Genomic DNA, 18145 nt, shown 5'->3' with positions numbered 1-18145 from the left:
GATATGAAACAGTGAAATTAAGAGCTATGGAAACCAGGAAAAATACTTAAAAATAGTCAATGTTCAATAGTTTCTGTGTATGTGTATGTGTGTGGTCACATGGACATAATGTTTAGACATTAATTGCAGAATTTCACAACATATGATAGTTATATTAACTTTAGTATAAACCTATAAACCTATTCTGTGCACTTTCATGATTTGAGTTCAGCAATCCCTAATTTTATTTGCTGTATTCTCAGAGTCCCAAGCTGTAGATTCTTTCCAATATTACTGTTCCAAAACCAACTTGTCCCTCCACAGACAGTGACAATGCCCAAAAAGCCTCTTCCTTGGTTCTTCCCTAGGGTCAAGGGAAGAGAGAGGGATGCCTGCAAGAAAGGACATTCAACTGTTGGTATCCAGGTTGCATCTTCAAAACTGTTCATGGCAGGAAAGCCTTGGATCAACATCTAAGAATCCACATGGAAGATGAAGAGGAAGTGTAGATTATGCTGTGAGGACAATGTCCATCTCGGGGCAACCCGAGACTGCTGAGTCCCTCCCAATGTTCCCCAGACCCAGTCACTCTCTGCACCTTGTGCTCTTCTGTCCAAGACCCAGCCAGAGTAGCAGTCTCTGTCTAAAACATGCCAGTAAAGGTAGTCTTGACTTTTCTCTGCTGTGGATTCCTGGCAATTTTGTGAAGCTGATGGACTCTTCCCAGAATGTTTTTAAGTGTAATAAGATCACATTAAACTATATTTCAGTAAAATCTTGAAAAAAATTGTAGACAGAATCAAGTATAAGTGAACCACCAGTGACTACTCTGATCAACATTCTGATGTGCAGAGTTGGAGGACCAGATTAGTAACATTTCAATAAGGGGATTCTACTCATCATTAGTACCCCAGGCTAATGAAGGATCCATCTCAGACAAAGGTGAAGGAGAAAGAGATGGTGCTTTCATGTCCTGCAATTTAGTGTAAACTGTTAAGAAGAAATTTAAGTTGCATATAATAATTTGTCTGGTCAGTAACATAGGATATGAAAAGATTAGACATAATTTTAAACATTCAAATCAGTTTTATCCTGAAAATTTTTATAGTCTCTCAGCTCTCATCATGAGAATATGAATTCTTATTGAAAATGACTGGTTATTTCTTTCCCTGCTGTACCTGTATCCTCTATCCACAACTGCTCATTTTTTTCCATAGACTTTTCATGGCATTTTTTACCTCTGCATTTCTCAGTGTATAAATCAGGGGGTTGAACATGGGTGTCAAAATACAATAAAACACAGCCACTATTTTGTCTATGGACAAAGTAGACGATGGCCGCATATAAATAAATATGCAAGGCACAAAGAACAGAGCAACAACAGTGAAGTGGGCCCCACAGGTAGACAGGGCTTTGCGTCTCCCCTCTGCACCATGGCACCTCAAGGAATGCAGGATGACAATGTAGGAGACAGCCAGCATGAGGAAGTTCAACAGGCAGATCACACCACTGTTGGCGACCACCAGCACACCGATGACATAAGTGTCCATACAGGCGAGTTCTAGCAATGGATACAAGTCACAAACAAAGTGATCGATCACGTTAGGGCCACAGAAGGGCAGCTGAAGGACCAAGAAGAGCTGAACCAGTGAATGCAGGAAGCCTCCCAGCCAAGCCACGCCCACCAGCAGGGCACAAAGATGCCTGGTCATGATGGTCATGTAGTGCAGGGGTTTGCAGATGGCCACGTAGCGGTCATACGCCATGACTGTGAGCAGGATGATTTCAGTTCCTCCCAGTAAATGGGCAACAAAGAATTGAGCCAGGCATCCCTCAAAAGAGATGGCTCTCCCCTCATACAAGGAGTCAGCAATGAGTTTTGGAGTCATACATGAGGAGTAACAAGTATCAATAAAAGACAAACATGAGAGAAAAAAGTACATAGGGGAGCCCAAGGTGGGACTAATGATAATGGTGGTCATGATAAGTAGGTTGCCTCCAACAGAGACAAGGTAGACGATCAAAAAGAATACAAATAAAACTCTCTGCACCACAGAGTTTTGTGAGAGTCCCAGCATGAAAAATTCCGTGATGTTTCGTGGACTATCCATGAATCCTGAGCTATAGCAAGGACTTGGGTGAAGAGAGATTCACCAAGAATAATTTGTTACTACCTCTTTCAAGAAATTTCAGAAAGTTGGGGGAAATCAGTGTTTGTGGAATAGCATTATCCCAAATCCTGAGTCTCAAAGCAGGAACCTACTAATAATACAAATCATTTTCTGCATTTCTAATTAATAATTTTGACTAAGTACAAAGTTAAGTAGCAGAAAAAATAAACAACTCCTAAAATATTACATCTCTTGCATTTTAACCAATGGGAATGAATTCTATTTTCTGACTGAAAATATCTTCAGGCGGTTTTTGGTAACAAAAACTGTAATTTATATAAATTTTAGTTTATTAAAAATAACCACTTATGGGAAAATAATTTCCCTAAATATTTTTTGTAGTTGGCTTTTTTAGAGTCAAATTTTCAATTCCCAGTTGCACTTTGCAATGCACACGGGCATCTCCTCAAAAACTGACTTCCTCATCTCAACCCCAACTCAACTTGCCCCCATTCTGTATTTCCTCCAACACCCACCACAAACATGGGAGTAAGTCATTCTTGACTTCTCCCTTTACTAATCCATCTCATAATTTCAAAATTCATCAACACACCTTGTCAAATCTTGTTCCTTAACTTTCATCCATGCATCCATCCATTTATTCCAGAACATTCTGCACACCTACAATACCCCAATCATAGTTCTCAGCACTAGACTTAGATCAATTAGCAAAATAATCTGATGGCTGCTCCAATAACACCATAGCTGTTCTCTCCTGCCTCATATCTCACCCAGACACCTGTTCAATCAGCCACACTACAGGCAGTAATATGTGTAAAATTCAATCTTTCAATCATGTCATCATCCAGCTTAAAATCCTCCAAAAACTCCTCTTTAGCTTCAAGATAAAATCTAAGCATTTTAATTTCATTATAAGTCCCTGGAATTTAATCACCTACCTGTGTTATCCATCCTTGTCCAATACCATATACTTTAGCCATACTAAACTCTCCTAAATTCCGTGATCAAGTCACACTCATTAACACTTCATTGCCATTCACATACTATTTTCCCAATCTTTCCCAATTCTACTGGCTTACTCCCATACATCCTCCAAAACTAGGCTCAGATATCATCTCTACAAGAAAGATGGTCTCTTCCCCAACCCAAAGCTAGATTATAAGGACTTGCACTGTATTCCTACAGCACCCAGATCACATCTCTATCCTAGCTCTTTGTACACACTCTTTGCACACACACTATGTTGTACTGGTCTCCCTCTATCTTCTCACCCTATTCTTAAAGTATTTTGAAAGAGGATTTTTTGTGTTTAATATCCATATCGCCAGACCTAAAACAGTGGTCGATGACTATTTGCTAAAAGAATTTTTTAAAAAAAGGAAACTTACAATACCTGGATCTAAAGAGGTTGATCAGTTCTTAACAGAATTAATTACTTTCTAACATAGTACACTGATAGAAACAATAGTATTCTTAACAAGTCGTCTGGTCTGTCCTTCTGCATCATCTGGTCCTCTTTCCCCTGCTTTGAATGATGCATATGTTTAATGCCTGGATAGGATTACAGAAAGTTACTGCAGGGAGAAAAAAAATGTTTCAAAATCTTTTCTCTCATTTGGAAAACTCCCACAATCCTAAGTGAATGGGTTCAAAAAACAAATAAGGGATCTCATCCATTTATGGGCTATAGGAGACCTCTTGAAACATCACTTTCTTTTTTTTTTTTTTTTTTTATAAATGAAACATCACTTTCATTTTCTTTTCTAAAAAGTCACTAAGGTTATTTTTTTGGTATGATAAGCTAGTGTAAATATCTTTGGCTTTCAAGTGCTAACATTTTTATCTAGAGATGTTAAATAGCTGACCCAAGTCAGAGAAGTTAGGTTGTGGGAGACTAAACACAGTTCCTGTATCTTCTGACTCACCAGTTTGTCCCTCTCTACTACAACATTACACACTTCAGAACCCAGATTGCTCAGTCACAGAGTGGACAAAAGGAGCACAAGGAAAGACAAAGCTGCTAGCTCTGGTTTTTGCTAAGGCTGTGTATCAGCAGATCCTCTTAGGAAAAGGGAGGGAAGTAATTACAAAGATAACTCGTGCTGAGTAGACAGAGTTTAGAAAATATTTAAAGAGAAAAAAATTACTCAGTACCAGCATCCAAAAAAAAAAAAAATCTTGCCAACTTTCTAATATATTTTACTTCAGTTCTTTCTACTGTCTACATATTTTTGTTCACTTTTCATTGAAACTTTTGAAATCACACCATATGTTTAATATATTATCCTGATGAATATAAACATTTCCCATATTATTATAAGGCATTGTTTTAATGATTGCCCATTATTCTGTCAAGTATTTTCCTAATACTACAAAAAAACCTCATCGTGCATTAAGTTATCTCTGGGTCCCTAGGATAATTTCTCAGATTTATAGACTAAACAGAGGGATATAGATATTATAAAGACTTTTGATATCTCTCACCAGAAAAGGCAGTCTCCAATTTATATAACTGACACCAAAATATAGATTACCTCTTTCACCCCAGCTAATAATGGATATCAGGATTTATTTTTTGTTAAACTTCTTCTCATTTTTTAAAATTTGAATTTGTTTAACCACTGGAATGTTGAACAACTTCCTATGTTTTACTATCAAATATATTTTTCCCTTTCAGAAATTGTTAAAGCTACAATGAGTAACTTAGAGGGAAATGAGAAATAACTAATAGATGATCAGGGTTTCTAAATCTCAGCCCCTTAGATGCCAGGTCTTGAGTGTTCTGTCAAAGCAGTTGTTGAAACTGGTAGAGAAAACTTTAAGTCTGTTTAATTGGGTCTCTTTGAATGTGTAACTCTGTGCTTTATTATGCACCATACTGTTTCATCATTACAATGAGATAGAAAAGTGGGTTTTATTTTCTCCTTTGCAGATGATAAAATTAAGTATCAATAATTTTCTTCTCCTACATACTATCACAGGGCTATAAGTGGTAGAACAGAATTTGACCACAGCTCCCTCTAATGTCAAACCCACACGGTATTCACCGTGCCATTACCTCACGGATAGTTTCTAGCTTCTTTCTCTCCCAAGCAATACAACAGGAGTCAGAAGTCTGGGTTCTAGTGCTAACTCTTCTCTGAGGTAACTGTGAGGCTTACGAAAATCCCCTCATCTTCCTGAGCCATAGTATTCCTCCCTGTCAAGTGAGGAGAGCTGGTGGTGTGGCCTAGTGCTATCAGCAGTAACTGGCTGAGCCCATTCGTCAACCCAACTTCTTCCTTGCATTCATGAGCAGCTGCACTCACTTTACAACCTCCCCATTATCTCAGAGACTTCCTAATGGTGTGACCTTGAGCAGGTTTTTAACTTCTCTGTGCTTCATTTCCTCTTCCTTGTGCTATCCAGAGGAATAAAATGTTTTCACTTTTTCTCCTGTTATCCCCACAGAAATGACCCTCAGGGATCTCTCTAGTCCAGATGACTCCTTTAAGGCCCTGGCCACCAACCCACTGATTCTGGCCTGTGCATTTCCAAGATTAGTTATCTCAGCTGTTACAAAGAATTCTAAACATTCTGCATTCACCTTGAAAGATGAGCTACTATCACATGAGCAGAATTTCACATTCAAATTATTTGTGAGTCATATAAATTCAGAGTTAATCCCCATGCCCCTGGATTCACAGTAAGTTTAAATATATGCCCACTCATTCATTCAAACAACAGATACTATGGGCTGGTGGCTGACGAAGCAGAAGCTGAAGTCAGCTTGGTCCCCATTTCACAAGTGTAGGGTATTCCGACTGTGATAGAATAAGAATTGGATGAGCATGAAGAAGAGTCCTACCCCAAATTGGATGTGATTTAGGATGTAAACTACCCTTAACTTTTATAAATGCTAACCTCAGTTCCCCCAGCACCACCTACTGTCTGTCTCACACTACATAGACTGGGTCTCTTGCTGCCTCCACCTCATGGGCTCTGGTTGGTAGCACTCAGGCCTCCCCACCATCTGCCCCATCCTACCCCACCACTGGTCTCCCTCTGCTGCAGCACTTTCCCCACCCTATCCGAGCCCTGTTGACCTTAGATCCCCTTTATTTCAAGTTCTACCGTGCCTTTCTTACTATCTAAGCTCCAAGTCTGATATCCAAATTGTGGATCGGGCTTATAAATTTCAATGCACTGACCAGTGTTGATGCTTCCAGTCCTCAGCCATAATTGTGAGATTCATAAGCAGAGAAAGTCAAATGAATCACAAGAATTGCTTTTACAGAATGCTGCAGAATCTCAGAAGATGGTGCTGGGCGACTGCCAGGTAAATCCAATGATCCTCATGGAGAAACATGGCTGAGAATATATTTCTGATAAAAAAGAAGCTTAGTCTTTTTAGGAAAGAGCTTGAGAACACTCTGTATTATCTGTCTGCTTAGATCCTTACGAAATAAAAAAGGCTGGCACAGGACAGGTGAAGAAATCATGTGAAAGAAGTTTATCTCAATTCCAAATGGGTGGAGGACTCACTATATGAGACTGGGACATTCCAAGTCTGAGTCTGATGGCATGTTCTTAACACTCCTGGATCCTGAGAGTTTAAAATAGCCATCAAATCATGGAGGTCTCAGCGGCTCCAATCAGCCAATTTGAGCCTCAGTTTCCTCATTTGTAAAATAATGATGTCAATACTCTACTTGACTCTGAAGGGTGCTGCTAAGATCGGATAAGAAAGTAAGTGAATAGACTGTGGACACTTTTAAAGTTCTAAGAAAAAAAGAGGTAAGTTGTTGATTATTATTAATATTATTATTATTTGTGTTTTCTTTTCTCAATTCAAACCCTAATACCAAGTAAGAGATAGGATTTTGGTAACTTTAATCAAAATTCAGAAAAGAGAAAGATAAAATCAGGATCATTACCAAGAATCAAATGGGTTATTCCATTGTCTTTTTGCATGAAAAAATAGAAAATTTGAATTTAACAGAAAAAATATCAACACTGAGAGAAAACTTACTTGTACAGCCAAGTTGAAATACTTAAATAATGTACAATTTATTCTTTTACTTAGACATTTTCTCTAGAAAAAGGACTGAAAATTTCTGAAATACCAGTTGAAATTTCACCTTCTACCTATAAGAAGAGATCGCAACATGCCACATTTTGCAACAACCATAGGACTGAACTCACCTACAGTTGATCCTAAGTCTCTGTTGGCTCTGTAGGGTCAGAGCAGGGGGGAGTATGACAGGGAAAGATGGCTGCTCCATCACCTAAATCACCCCAGCTCTAATGCCCTAATGTCAGGCCTTTTGGATGAGATCACTAACTACATGACCTGACCAGACTGGGAATCCTATTGTCCTTCTTGCCCTGAAAACTGGAACAAGTTGAAAGTGACTTCCCTGAGAGTCTGAGCTGGAGAGTCAGTTCCTGAAAGAGACAATCTCCCTTCTCCCAGCCAGCTGGAAGAAGCTGGAACTGGACCAGGAATTTAAACACCCTAGTCCTGTGAGACCCTGCCTCAGAGGCTATTAAGTCTCCTGATATGGCTCAAGGCCAAGGTGTGAAAATACAGAAAAGTGGACAAAGTTTGTCACAAATGCTGAACCTGTGGTCCTAGATTTTCCAATCTTCCACAGAAGTACTTCATGTAACTATCCAAATAAAATAGCTTACCATACTATCTTGGGTGCCAGCAGGAAGTCACGCCCCTCAAGGATTCTGTTTCAAGTTTTTACCTTTGGGCAAATTATTTAACCTTAAACCTCCTGTGCCTCAGTTTCCCCATCTGTAAAATGGTGCTAAAAATAGCATCTAGTGGGGTATCTGATGTACAGCATGGTGACTATGATTACCAATACTGTATTATATACTTTAAAGTTGTTAAGAGTGTAAATCTTAAATGTTATCACACACCAAAAAAAATGGGAGGACATGGAGGCATTAACTAAACTTATTGTGGTAATCATCTCTCAACATATACATATATCAAATCATCACACTGTTTACCTTAAACTTATATATGCTATTTGTCAATAATCTCTCAGTGAAGCTGGGAAAAAAAGAGTGCCTACCTCACATGGTCAATATGAGAATAAAATGAGATCATTTACATAAAATCAATTACAGGCTGAGAACAATGCCTGGCACATACTACACAAGCCTTTGCTGTGTAAGCACGGCTATCACTACTACCATTACCAACACCATCACCATTATCATAATCAGTGTTACTGTTCTCTAACCACAGGCAAGCCACCTCACCACCACTTCTGTCCTACCCCAATGTCTCCTTTCCTTCTCTTCAGCATGTGGACACTGGACTGAATTACAGAAACTGAGGATATCATAAAGCAAGAATAGTAGTAAAAATATCCTAAATGTGAGTATCAGGCACAGTGCTCCCAGTGGCCACCAACCACACTGCCTGCCAGGGAGTCTCGGCTCCGTCTCCTGGGATCCTGCTTCCAGTCTGTTCCTATCCCAATTGCCAAGTCTTCTCTTCCCTCCCCCCGCCCATGTCCAGAACCCCAGATGTCCATCTCCACCCCTCCAGGGGAAAGTAAAAATCAGTGAGCATCACTATGACTTTTCCACCCTTGATAGTTTCCATTTTGCTTTTCTTACTTTATGTTAGTAAGTAAAGCAAAGCAGCTTGTGCTTAGGAAAATTTTTTTTTTCAGAAGCTTAAAATGAATTCTGCCTTGTTCTTAGTGTGTTGAAAGACTCAAGTGTCATTTTTTTAAGTGTGAATCCAAAAATCTTCTAAAATTTTTCCTAATGAAATTCCCAGGAGCATCCATCCATGGCCCTCACACCTCCATGGTATTTTTAGCATCCCAATTCTCAAATGATGGTCTGTGAGGCTTGGCTCTACACTGTAGCAGGCTGGTGCATGGTGCCACCTGCTTCATGCATTTGTCTATTTCCTCCTCCCACTGGTCATATATCACCCAGAGAGTGCATAAAAGAACTGTAAAAATGAAACTCTAGGCAGCCTATTGAATTTTTATTGAAATTGTGGAATATAAAACCTGGTACAGACAATGAAAAATTTATACAGATCTAACCTCTCATTTTCACAGAAAGAGAAGAGTCGTTCAGAAAAGGGTAGGGGAATGGGGAAATCAAGAGCTAGAATCCAGCTCAGAAAATCTACAGTGTTGTCCAAACCACTTCACTTCTCTGGCCTTCAGTCTGTCCATCCTTCAATCTAAGAGGATGCAACATCTTTGAGCTGACATTATACAGAATGGAATTTAGGATTCAGAAGGATTAAATAGAAAATACACACATAACATAGCTCCTAACCTCATAGCATAGTCAAGCTAGTAGATATAATAACTCATTTTGTGGATGTAATTTGGGATCAGAAAGCTTTCTCAGCCAAAATCACAAACAACAAAAAGTGAAAATCAACAAGTGGAACACCAAACTCAAAAGCTTTCCATGGCAAAACAAATAAAATGAAGACAACCTGAAAATGGTAAAAAATTTTTGCCAACCATGTATCAGATAAAGGGTTAATATCCAAAAGTATATCAGCTCAACAACAACAAAAAAATTTAATGAGCATAAGGATTAAACAGACATTTTTCCAAAGGGGACATCAAAATGGCCAACAGACACAGATCAGAGGATGCTCTACATCACTAATCATGAAGGAAATGCAAATCAAAATCACAATGGACTATCACCTCACACCTGTTAGAATGGCTCTCCTCAAGAAAACAAGTGACAGGGGTGCCCAGGTGCTTCAGTGGGTTAAAGCCTCTGCCTTTGGCTCAGGTCATGGTCTCAGGGTCCTAGGATCAATTAAGCCTCACATCAGGTTCTTTGCTCAGCAGGGAGCCTGCTTCCCCTGCTCTCAATCTGCCTGCCTCTCTCCTACTTGTGATATCTCTCTCTGTCAAATAAATAAACAAAATCTTAAAAAAAAAAAAAAAAGAAAAGAAAAGAAAGAAAAGAAAACAAGCAACAACAGATACTGGTGAGGATGTACTGAAAAGGGAACCTTTATATATATTGTTAGTGAGAATGCAAGTTGGTCTAACCATTATGGAAAAAAAATAGGAGGGACTTCAAGAAATTAAAAATTGATCTACCATGCTATCCAGTAATTCCACTTCTGTGTATACACCCAAAGGAGATGAAGACAGGATTACAATAAGATATCTGCCCTCCCATGTTTATAATGGCATTAGTCACAATAACCAAGACATGGAAAACAGACCAAATGCCCATCAGTGATGAATATGGTACATATATACAATGGAATATTATTAATCCATGAGAAAGAAAGAAATCCTGCCATTTGTGACAACATGGAAAGACCTATAGCATGTTAAGCAATATAAGTGAGACAAAAAAAGTACTATATGATATCACTTGTACGTGGAATCTACACAAGTTAAACCTGTAAAAAACAATTAGTGAAATGGTAGTTTTCAGGGGATGTGGGGGTGTTAGGATAAGAGTGATGTGTTTAAGGGTACAAACATATAATAAATAGTAAATAAGCCATAAATATCTAATGCACAGTATAATGAATATAAACAATATTATATAATTATATAATGTGTTAAATAGATCTACATCAGTAATCATATTACAATATATAAATGTATCAAGAGCACACTGTACACTTTAAACTTACACAATGTTACATGTAAATTTATTCAATTAAAAAATATTTTTGTGTTAAGCCCCCATGTCGCATCACCACTTCCTCATATCAGGGAGATCATATGATAGTTGTCTTTCTCTGCTTGACTTATTTCGCTAAGCATGATACGCTCTAGTTCCATCCATGTTGTCGCAAATGGCAAGATTTCATTTCTTTTGATGGCTGCATAGTATTCCATTGTGTAAATATACCACATCTTCTTGATCCATTCATCTGTTGATGGACATCTAGGTTCTTTCCATAGTTTGGCTATTGTGGACATTGCTGCTATAAACATTCGGGTGCACGTGCCCCTTTGGACACAGAATTACCATATGACCCAGAAACTCTTCTCCTGGATATATATCCAAAAAAAATTGAAAACAGATATTTAAGCAAGTACTTATACACAAATGTTCATAGAGCACTATTCACAATAGTCAAAAGGTAGACATTCCAAATAACCATCAACCGGTGATTGAATAAACAAATGTGGTCTATTTATACAATGGGGTATTATTCATCCTTAGAAAGAAATGAAGTAATGATACATGATACAATGCAATGAATCTTGAAAACATTACAGTAAGTGGAAGAAGCCACATATGATCATGTATGATTCCTTTTACATCAGATATCCAGAATAAATAAAGCCAGAAAGACAAAGTGAATTAGTGGTTACCAGGGCTTAAAGTAAGTGAAGAATGATACTTATTGTTAAAGAAGTATGGGTTTCCTTCTGGGGAGAGGGGTGAACTATTTTGGAACTAAATAAAGGTGGTGTTTGCACAACAATTTGAATATACTGTCACTCTACACTTTTCAGTGGTCAATTTTATGTTAATGCGGATTTTATCTTAAAGAAAAGGAAATGATATAAAAAACATTGAACACTGCCTTACATTTACCATGCACTCAGTAAATGTTAGTAATTCCTCCTATGTGATAGACACTGTAGTAGGTGCTGAGAATACTATAGCCGACAAGGCCGAAAGGGTTCCTGCCCTGAGAGGTGCTTAGTCTGGTAGAGAAAAGAGCGTAAACAAGCAAAGAAATAATTACATATTACAATAGTGTGAGGATGAAAAACACTAGTGGATTAAGAAAGTAGTAATCTTTTAACTTCTTAATCTACCTCTATCACTAAAAGTTCTGATTTATAATACATTTATAAATCACCTAGACGTGCTGTTTAACAGTTATTTGATATACTTTAAATATATCAAATAATGTAAAGAATGAGAAGTTGAAATTAAATATTTTAAAACATGTTGTTAACCTTAATGGCTTTATTTTATACTATAATGCAAAACGTACATTTTGAATGAGATTTATCAACATCCAGAAGGGATTGTGTGTGTGTGTGTGTGTGTGTGTGTGCATTTGTACTATTGGTATTATTTCCAATACAAGACTTATTTGCAAGAAGCTTTTATTTTTTTAAGATTTTATTTATTTTTTGCAAGAGACAGAGAGAGAAAGAGTGAGCACGAATAGTGGGGAGAGGCAGAGGAAGAAGCAGACTGTCTACTGAGCAAGGAACCCAATGCAGGCCTCGATCCCAGAAGTCTGGACTCATAACCGAAGCCAAAGGCAGAAGCTTAACTGAATGAGCCACCCATGCACACATGCAAGAAGCTTTTTTTTCCTTTGTGGAATTTTTTTAATAACATATAATGTATTATTTGCTTCAGGGGTACAGGTCCGTGAATCATCAGTCTTACACAATTCACAGCACTCACCATAGCACAGACCCTCCCCAATGTCCATAACCCAGCCACCCCATCCTCCTCCAGCAACCCTCAGTTTGTTTCCTGAGATTCAGAGTCGCTTATGGCTTGTCTCCCTCCCTGGTTCCATCTTGTTTCATTTTTTTCCCTCCCTTCCCCCTCTAAGCCCCCCCCCCACCTCTCAATGCCTCTGATATGAGGAATTTAAGAAGCTTTTAAACACATATGCATTTCAAGATGGTTAAGCTAGGTAATATAACGGAATCCACTAGACGAGATTCATGTTAAACTGTAGTTTACTAAAACATGCGCAAATTTACCAAAGAAAGAAATGTATCATTGACTTTCCCCACAATGTGGAACTCCCCCACTCTTCTTTTACAAGATCTCAAATACCTTACATTGTATATGGCAGTTCTAGCATGCAGATAACCTAGGGACTTACAGTCAACCTATAAATTAAACATGGCACTATAGGAGTCTTACAAAGGAGCATTACAGGGACTAGGTTCCCCAAGAAATCTCAATTTAGAACAAACAGATCCAGTGCAGACCTCTCAAATATAAAGGAAGATCCCCAATGATGCTTCTCCTACCACTGAAATTAAAATATGAATATATTTCATAAATTTTAAAGTCTTGATCATATGGACTGTATATGTACATATATACTCATTTACTAAAACCAACTCAAAAGGTATAAATAAAGCCCTATTAGTCTTTTTTTTTTAATTTTATTTATTTATTTGACAGAGAGAGAGAGCACAAGGTAGGCAGAGAGGCAGGCAGAGAGAAAGGGGGAAGCAGGCTCCCTGCTGAGCAGAGAGCCTGATGTGGGACTCGATCCCAGGGCCCCGAGACGATGACCTGAGCTGAAGGCAGAGGCTTAACCCACTGAGCCATCCAGACACCCCAAAGTCCTAATAGTCTTCTTATACCTACTACTAAAGTAATTGACACAGTAATCTAATATATTCCCCCAAAATGTTTAAAATAAGAAAAAATAAAATACTCACAGAAATAAATTATTTTCTACTGTGCTAGATGAAAGTCACCTCTCATTGTTGCTTTATTTTTTTAAAAAAGGAAAGGAAGAAAGAACACCAACAGCATTCCCAGACGATATGATTGTCCACTAGAAAACCCAAAAGTAGTTACAGAAAAATTATTAGCAACAGTAAGAATTTAGTACCATAGATGGCTATACAATTAAAAAATCGTTACACTCTATATGACACAAGTTAAAAGATGCAATTCTTTTTTTTTATTTCTTTTCAGCGTAACAGTATTCATTGTTTTTGCACCACACCCAATGTTCCATGCAATATGTGCCCTCCCTAATACCCACCACCTGGCTCCCCCAACCTCCCACCCCTTGCCCCTTCAAAACCCTCAGGTTGTTTTTTTTTTTTTAATATTTTAGTTATTTATTTATTCATTTGAGAGAGAGAGAGAGAGAGAGAGCAAGTATGAGCAGAGAGAGAGAGACCAGTTGTCTCTGGGCTGAGTGTGGAGCCTGGTGCAGGGTTCAGTGTCACCACCCTGAGATTATGACCTGAGCCAAAATCAAGAAACAGATGCTTAACCAACTGAATCACCCAAGCCCCCCGAAGATGCACTTCTTTTTTTTTTTTTTTTTTTTTTTTTGGTTTGTGATTTTTTTTTTAATTTTTAATTTTTAATTTTTTATAAACATATATTTTTATCCCCAGGGGTACAGGTCTGTGAATCACCAGGTTTACACACTTCACAGCACTCACCAAAGCACATACCCTCCCCAATGTCCATAATCCCACCCCCTTCTCCCAAACCCCCTCCCCCCAGCAACCCTCAGTTTGTTTTGTGAGATTAAGAGTCACTTATGGTTTGTCTCCCTCCCAAACCCATCTTGTTTCATTGATTCGAGGATGCACTTCTTAAGGACACTGTTAAAAATAGCAACAAAGCCCTAACGTCCCTCAAATAAATTTAATCCAAGGAGCTGGGTGCAGAAATATATCAATTTGATTTAAAACATTAAACACCAAAGTGAAAAAATAAAAATAAAGAGCACCAAAATAAAGGAGAATGTCAAGGTCCGTCCATACCCATCCATATCTTTCTAATCCTTTTTTTTTAATCCCACAACATTTATGCACTTTCACTGCCAACAGTTGCCCATATTGCCCTCGCGCCGGAGTCCATTTTCTCTATATAATAGAAAGAACAAAGTGCCTGGGAATTTATGCCCCAACCAACCCCACAGAAGCCCTTAGCAAAAGTCTAAAACTCTAGTCACGTGCTTCTCATCAAACTCCAGGCATAATTTACACTCCAGGGTTCTCCTGCAAAATCAGTCTAAAGTGATCTTCTGCTGGAATTCACCTGAAAATGCATCCTTGTTTCTATTTCTCTCCTCTCACCTGCTTCCTCTACTCACTTTACAGTTTCCCTGGGAACAAATGTTTAATATGTCACTTATTAGTCTCAGAATTCTATGCTTTTGGATTTTTCAGAGGACTTTGTTTACAGTCACATGTAATCAAATCAGAGTTATCCCATACTTGTGAATATAATGTAAGTTCTTCCCAAAGTAATCTATAGATAGATACAATTCCAAACAAAATCTCAGTAAGTTATTTTTTTGGAACTTGACAATTTAGATTTAAAATTGTCCAGAATCTCTCTGTAATAAAATGGGGCTTTTTTAGAAAAAAAATTAAAATAAAATAATAAAATAAAATTGTCCAGAAGATTAAAGGACTCAAACAGATAAGCTAGTCCTTTAAAAAAAATTAGAGGAAATTGCCCCACCAGATAATAAGACATAAACTACAGTAATTAAGAGAATATAGGATTGGCCCAGAAACAGACTCATTCAAATACAGAAATCTGATATATGTCAGAAGTGGTACTGTAGATAAATAGAGAAAAGGTCTATTCATTCAATAAGTGATAACAGAACATTGGTTTTCCATATAAGAAAAAATAAATAAAACCAAAACTTCTCCTCTTAATACCCAACAATTAATTTTAAGCAGAATAAGAACTTCAGTGGCAAACACACAACTTTACGGGTTTGGAATAAAATATCAATTAATATCTTCTTGACCTTGACTTAAGAAAGTCGTCTTAAACAGGTGCAGAAAGAACTACTGATAATGGGCCATTTAAAACTATTAACTTCTTTGGTGAAGCCACTCTGGAAAACAACATGAATGCTCTTCAAAAAGTTAAAAATAGAACTATCCTACAATCCAGCAATTGCACTGCTGGGTATTTACTCAAAGAATACAAAAATACTCATTCAAAGGGACACATGTACCCCGATGTTTATACTAGGATTATCTACAATAGCTGAATTATGGAAAGAGCCCAAATGTCCATCAATAGAAGAATGGATAAAGAATACATACATATATAGATAATATATATATATTTCATATATATATCATATATATTACATATACTCATATATATATTAAATAATGTGGATGGAGCTAGAGTGCATTATGCTAAATAATATAAAATTAAGTCGGAGAAAGCCAAATATCATATGATTTCACTCATACATGGAATTTAAGAAATGAAACAGATAAACATAGGGGAAGGGGAAAAAAGAGAGAGAGAGGCAAACCAAGAAACAGACTCCTAACTCTAGAGAACAAGCTGATGGTTACCAGAGGGCAGGTGGGGAGGGGATGGTGATGGGAATTAAGGCGCACACTCTTGATGAGCACCAGGTGTCATATGGAAGTGCTGAATCACTACATTGTACACCTGAAACTAATATTACACTGTACATTAACTGGAATTTAAATAAAAACTTTAAAAAATGAAACTCCAGGGGCACCTGGGTGGCTCAGTCCATTAAGTGACCAACTCTATTTCAGTTCAGGTCGTATATCAGGGTCCAGGGATCGAGCCCCAAGTTGGGCTCCATGCTCTGCAGGAGTCTACACGGAGTTTCTCCTTCTCCTTCTACACTACCCTCCACTCCCACTCTCTTTCTAAAATAAATAAATCTTCAAAAAAAATGAAACTCTGTATCAAAATGGAAAACATTTGAGAGATAGTTCATAACGAAATAATCAGAGTGGTAAACCACCAACAGTGCAAAGACATGTCACCTGTGCAGTGACTTTAATTCTGACTTTAACTGGCAGAGCCAAGGAAGAGACCCTGAAAGATAAGCACGTGTTCTTCTCAACCAGCAAGTAACTGCATGTTTCCAGGTTTTGTGGTTAAGAAAACGTAAACTGGGATGCACTTAGAAGCCTAAGACAGAGTGGCCTCTGTGAGCATTTTTCAAATCTTCACAATAAATCTGCCCTATCTTATGTTTTCTCATTATATCTTTCCTGTCACATAACTCCTCATTCTGTGGATTCTGACAAATAAAACTGCTCTGACCAGCCTTGTCCAGCATCCTTTGCTTGCATGTTGTCCTCCAATGACATCCCACACCAGAGGAGTCAAGCAGGGTCTCTCCTGCTAGTTCCCTCACTGAGCCATCACAAGCTGCTAGATTTGGAAGGAAGCTCATGAATTCCTCCTCCCACAGAAGGGGAATGGAAGATGGAGGGTGGACTAGACCCACTTCACTCTCCTCTTACCCACTGGCTCCTCCCCTGCTGCCCATCCACAGCCAGCTTCCAGAACAGTAGCAGTGGTCAAAGAGAGAGATTACTATTTGTAACAATAGCAAAGCAAAGCTAGAGCAGTATCTAAAATTATATACAAGCAAGAAAATGAGCAGCAATGTGTTCCAGCCCAGTTCTCCACCTTCCTGAGGTGTAATTTCTGTACAGACAGCCTCAGCAGAGCTCAGAGATCCCGGTAGGAAGAGGATATTTCCAGAGTCAGCCAAACTGAGCTGCCAGGGAAAGAAGCCTGTGCATGCCAGACATGCCTTTGTGACTGGAGATCTGGACTCCAGCACTTTGTCACCAAGGGATATATTATTCTATAGCAATTTCACATGCCCCCATCACATCTCTCCAACACGATAAAGGCTATAAGCTTTGAAGGTTTTTGAAGCATCTCTTATGCCCTGTGTCAGACCTTCTTCAGAGCAGGGAATTGATGTATATGAGTTTTTCTATTTGATTCCTGAATCCTCCATCTGTGACTAAATCTATTTCAAAACCAAGGTATCGTATGTGCTTTGGTGAGTGCTGTGAAGTGTGTAAGCCTGGTGATTCACAGACCTGTACCCCTGGGGATAAAAATATATGTTTATAAAAAATAAAAAATTTAAAAAAAAAAAAAACCAAGGTATCACTGCAGGTGTCTTGTAAACAGCACAGAGGCTAAAGGATAAGGGGAGCAGGTATCCAGCACCAAAAAAGTAAGCTCTTCTTTTTGAAAATAATTCCAAAGCATGCTTCATAGAGATTAAGAGAATGAACCTGCCTTGTTGCCTTGATTCTTAACTTTATTTTCTGCATATTTTGTAGATAGAAAACTGCCTTCACAAACCTCAGCACACTCAGACACCCAAGTACAAGAAGTTAACTCAATGTAAAAAGATTTTCTCCAAGACACATTACATGAAAATGTCAAACCAAAGATAAAGAGAGATGGAATGCCTGGGTGGCTCAGTCGGTTAAACGTCTGCCTTTGACTCAGGTCAGGATCCCAGGGTCCTGGGATGGAACTCT

At 38.2% G+C, this 18145-nt stretch overlaps 1 protein-coding gene across 1 annotated transcript; it reads right to left on the bottom strand.

Annotated features, from left to right (window-relative positions):
• Positions 1-1166: 1166 nt before the first annotated feature.
• Positions 1167-2090, bottom strand: LOC309840341 (olfactory receptor 4C3D; the record flags this gene model as incomplete). The annotated part of the gene is made up of 1 exon (XM_082682402.1): positions 1167-2090. The coding sequence occupies one exon, from the start codon at positions 2088-2090 to the stop codon at positions 1167-1169; it is 924 nt and encodes a 307-aa protein (XP_082538528.1).
• Between the last annotated feature and the right edge of the window lie 16055 nt (positions 2091-18145).

The sequence above is a fragment of the Mustela nivalis genome, assembly GCF_964662115.1.
Source record: "Mustela nivalis genome assembly, chromosome: 9".
In the NCBI taxonomy this organism is placed as follows: Eukaryota; Metazoa; Chordata; class Mammalia; order Carnivora; family Mustelidae; genus Mustela; species Mustela nivalis.
This window is presented reverse-complemented; position numbering and strand designations above follow the sequence as displayed.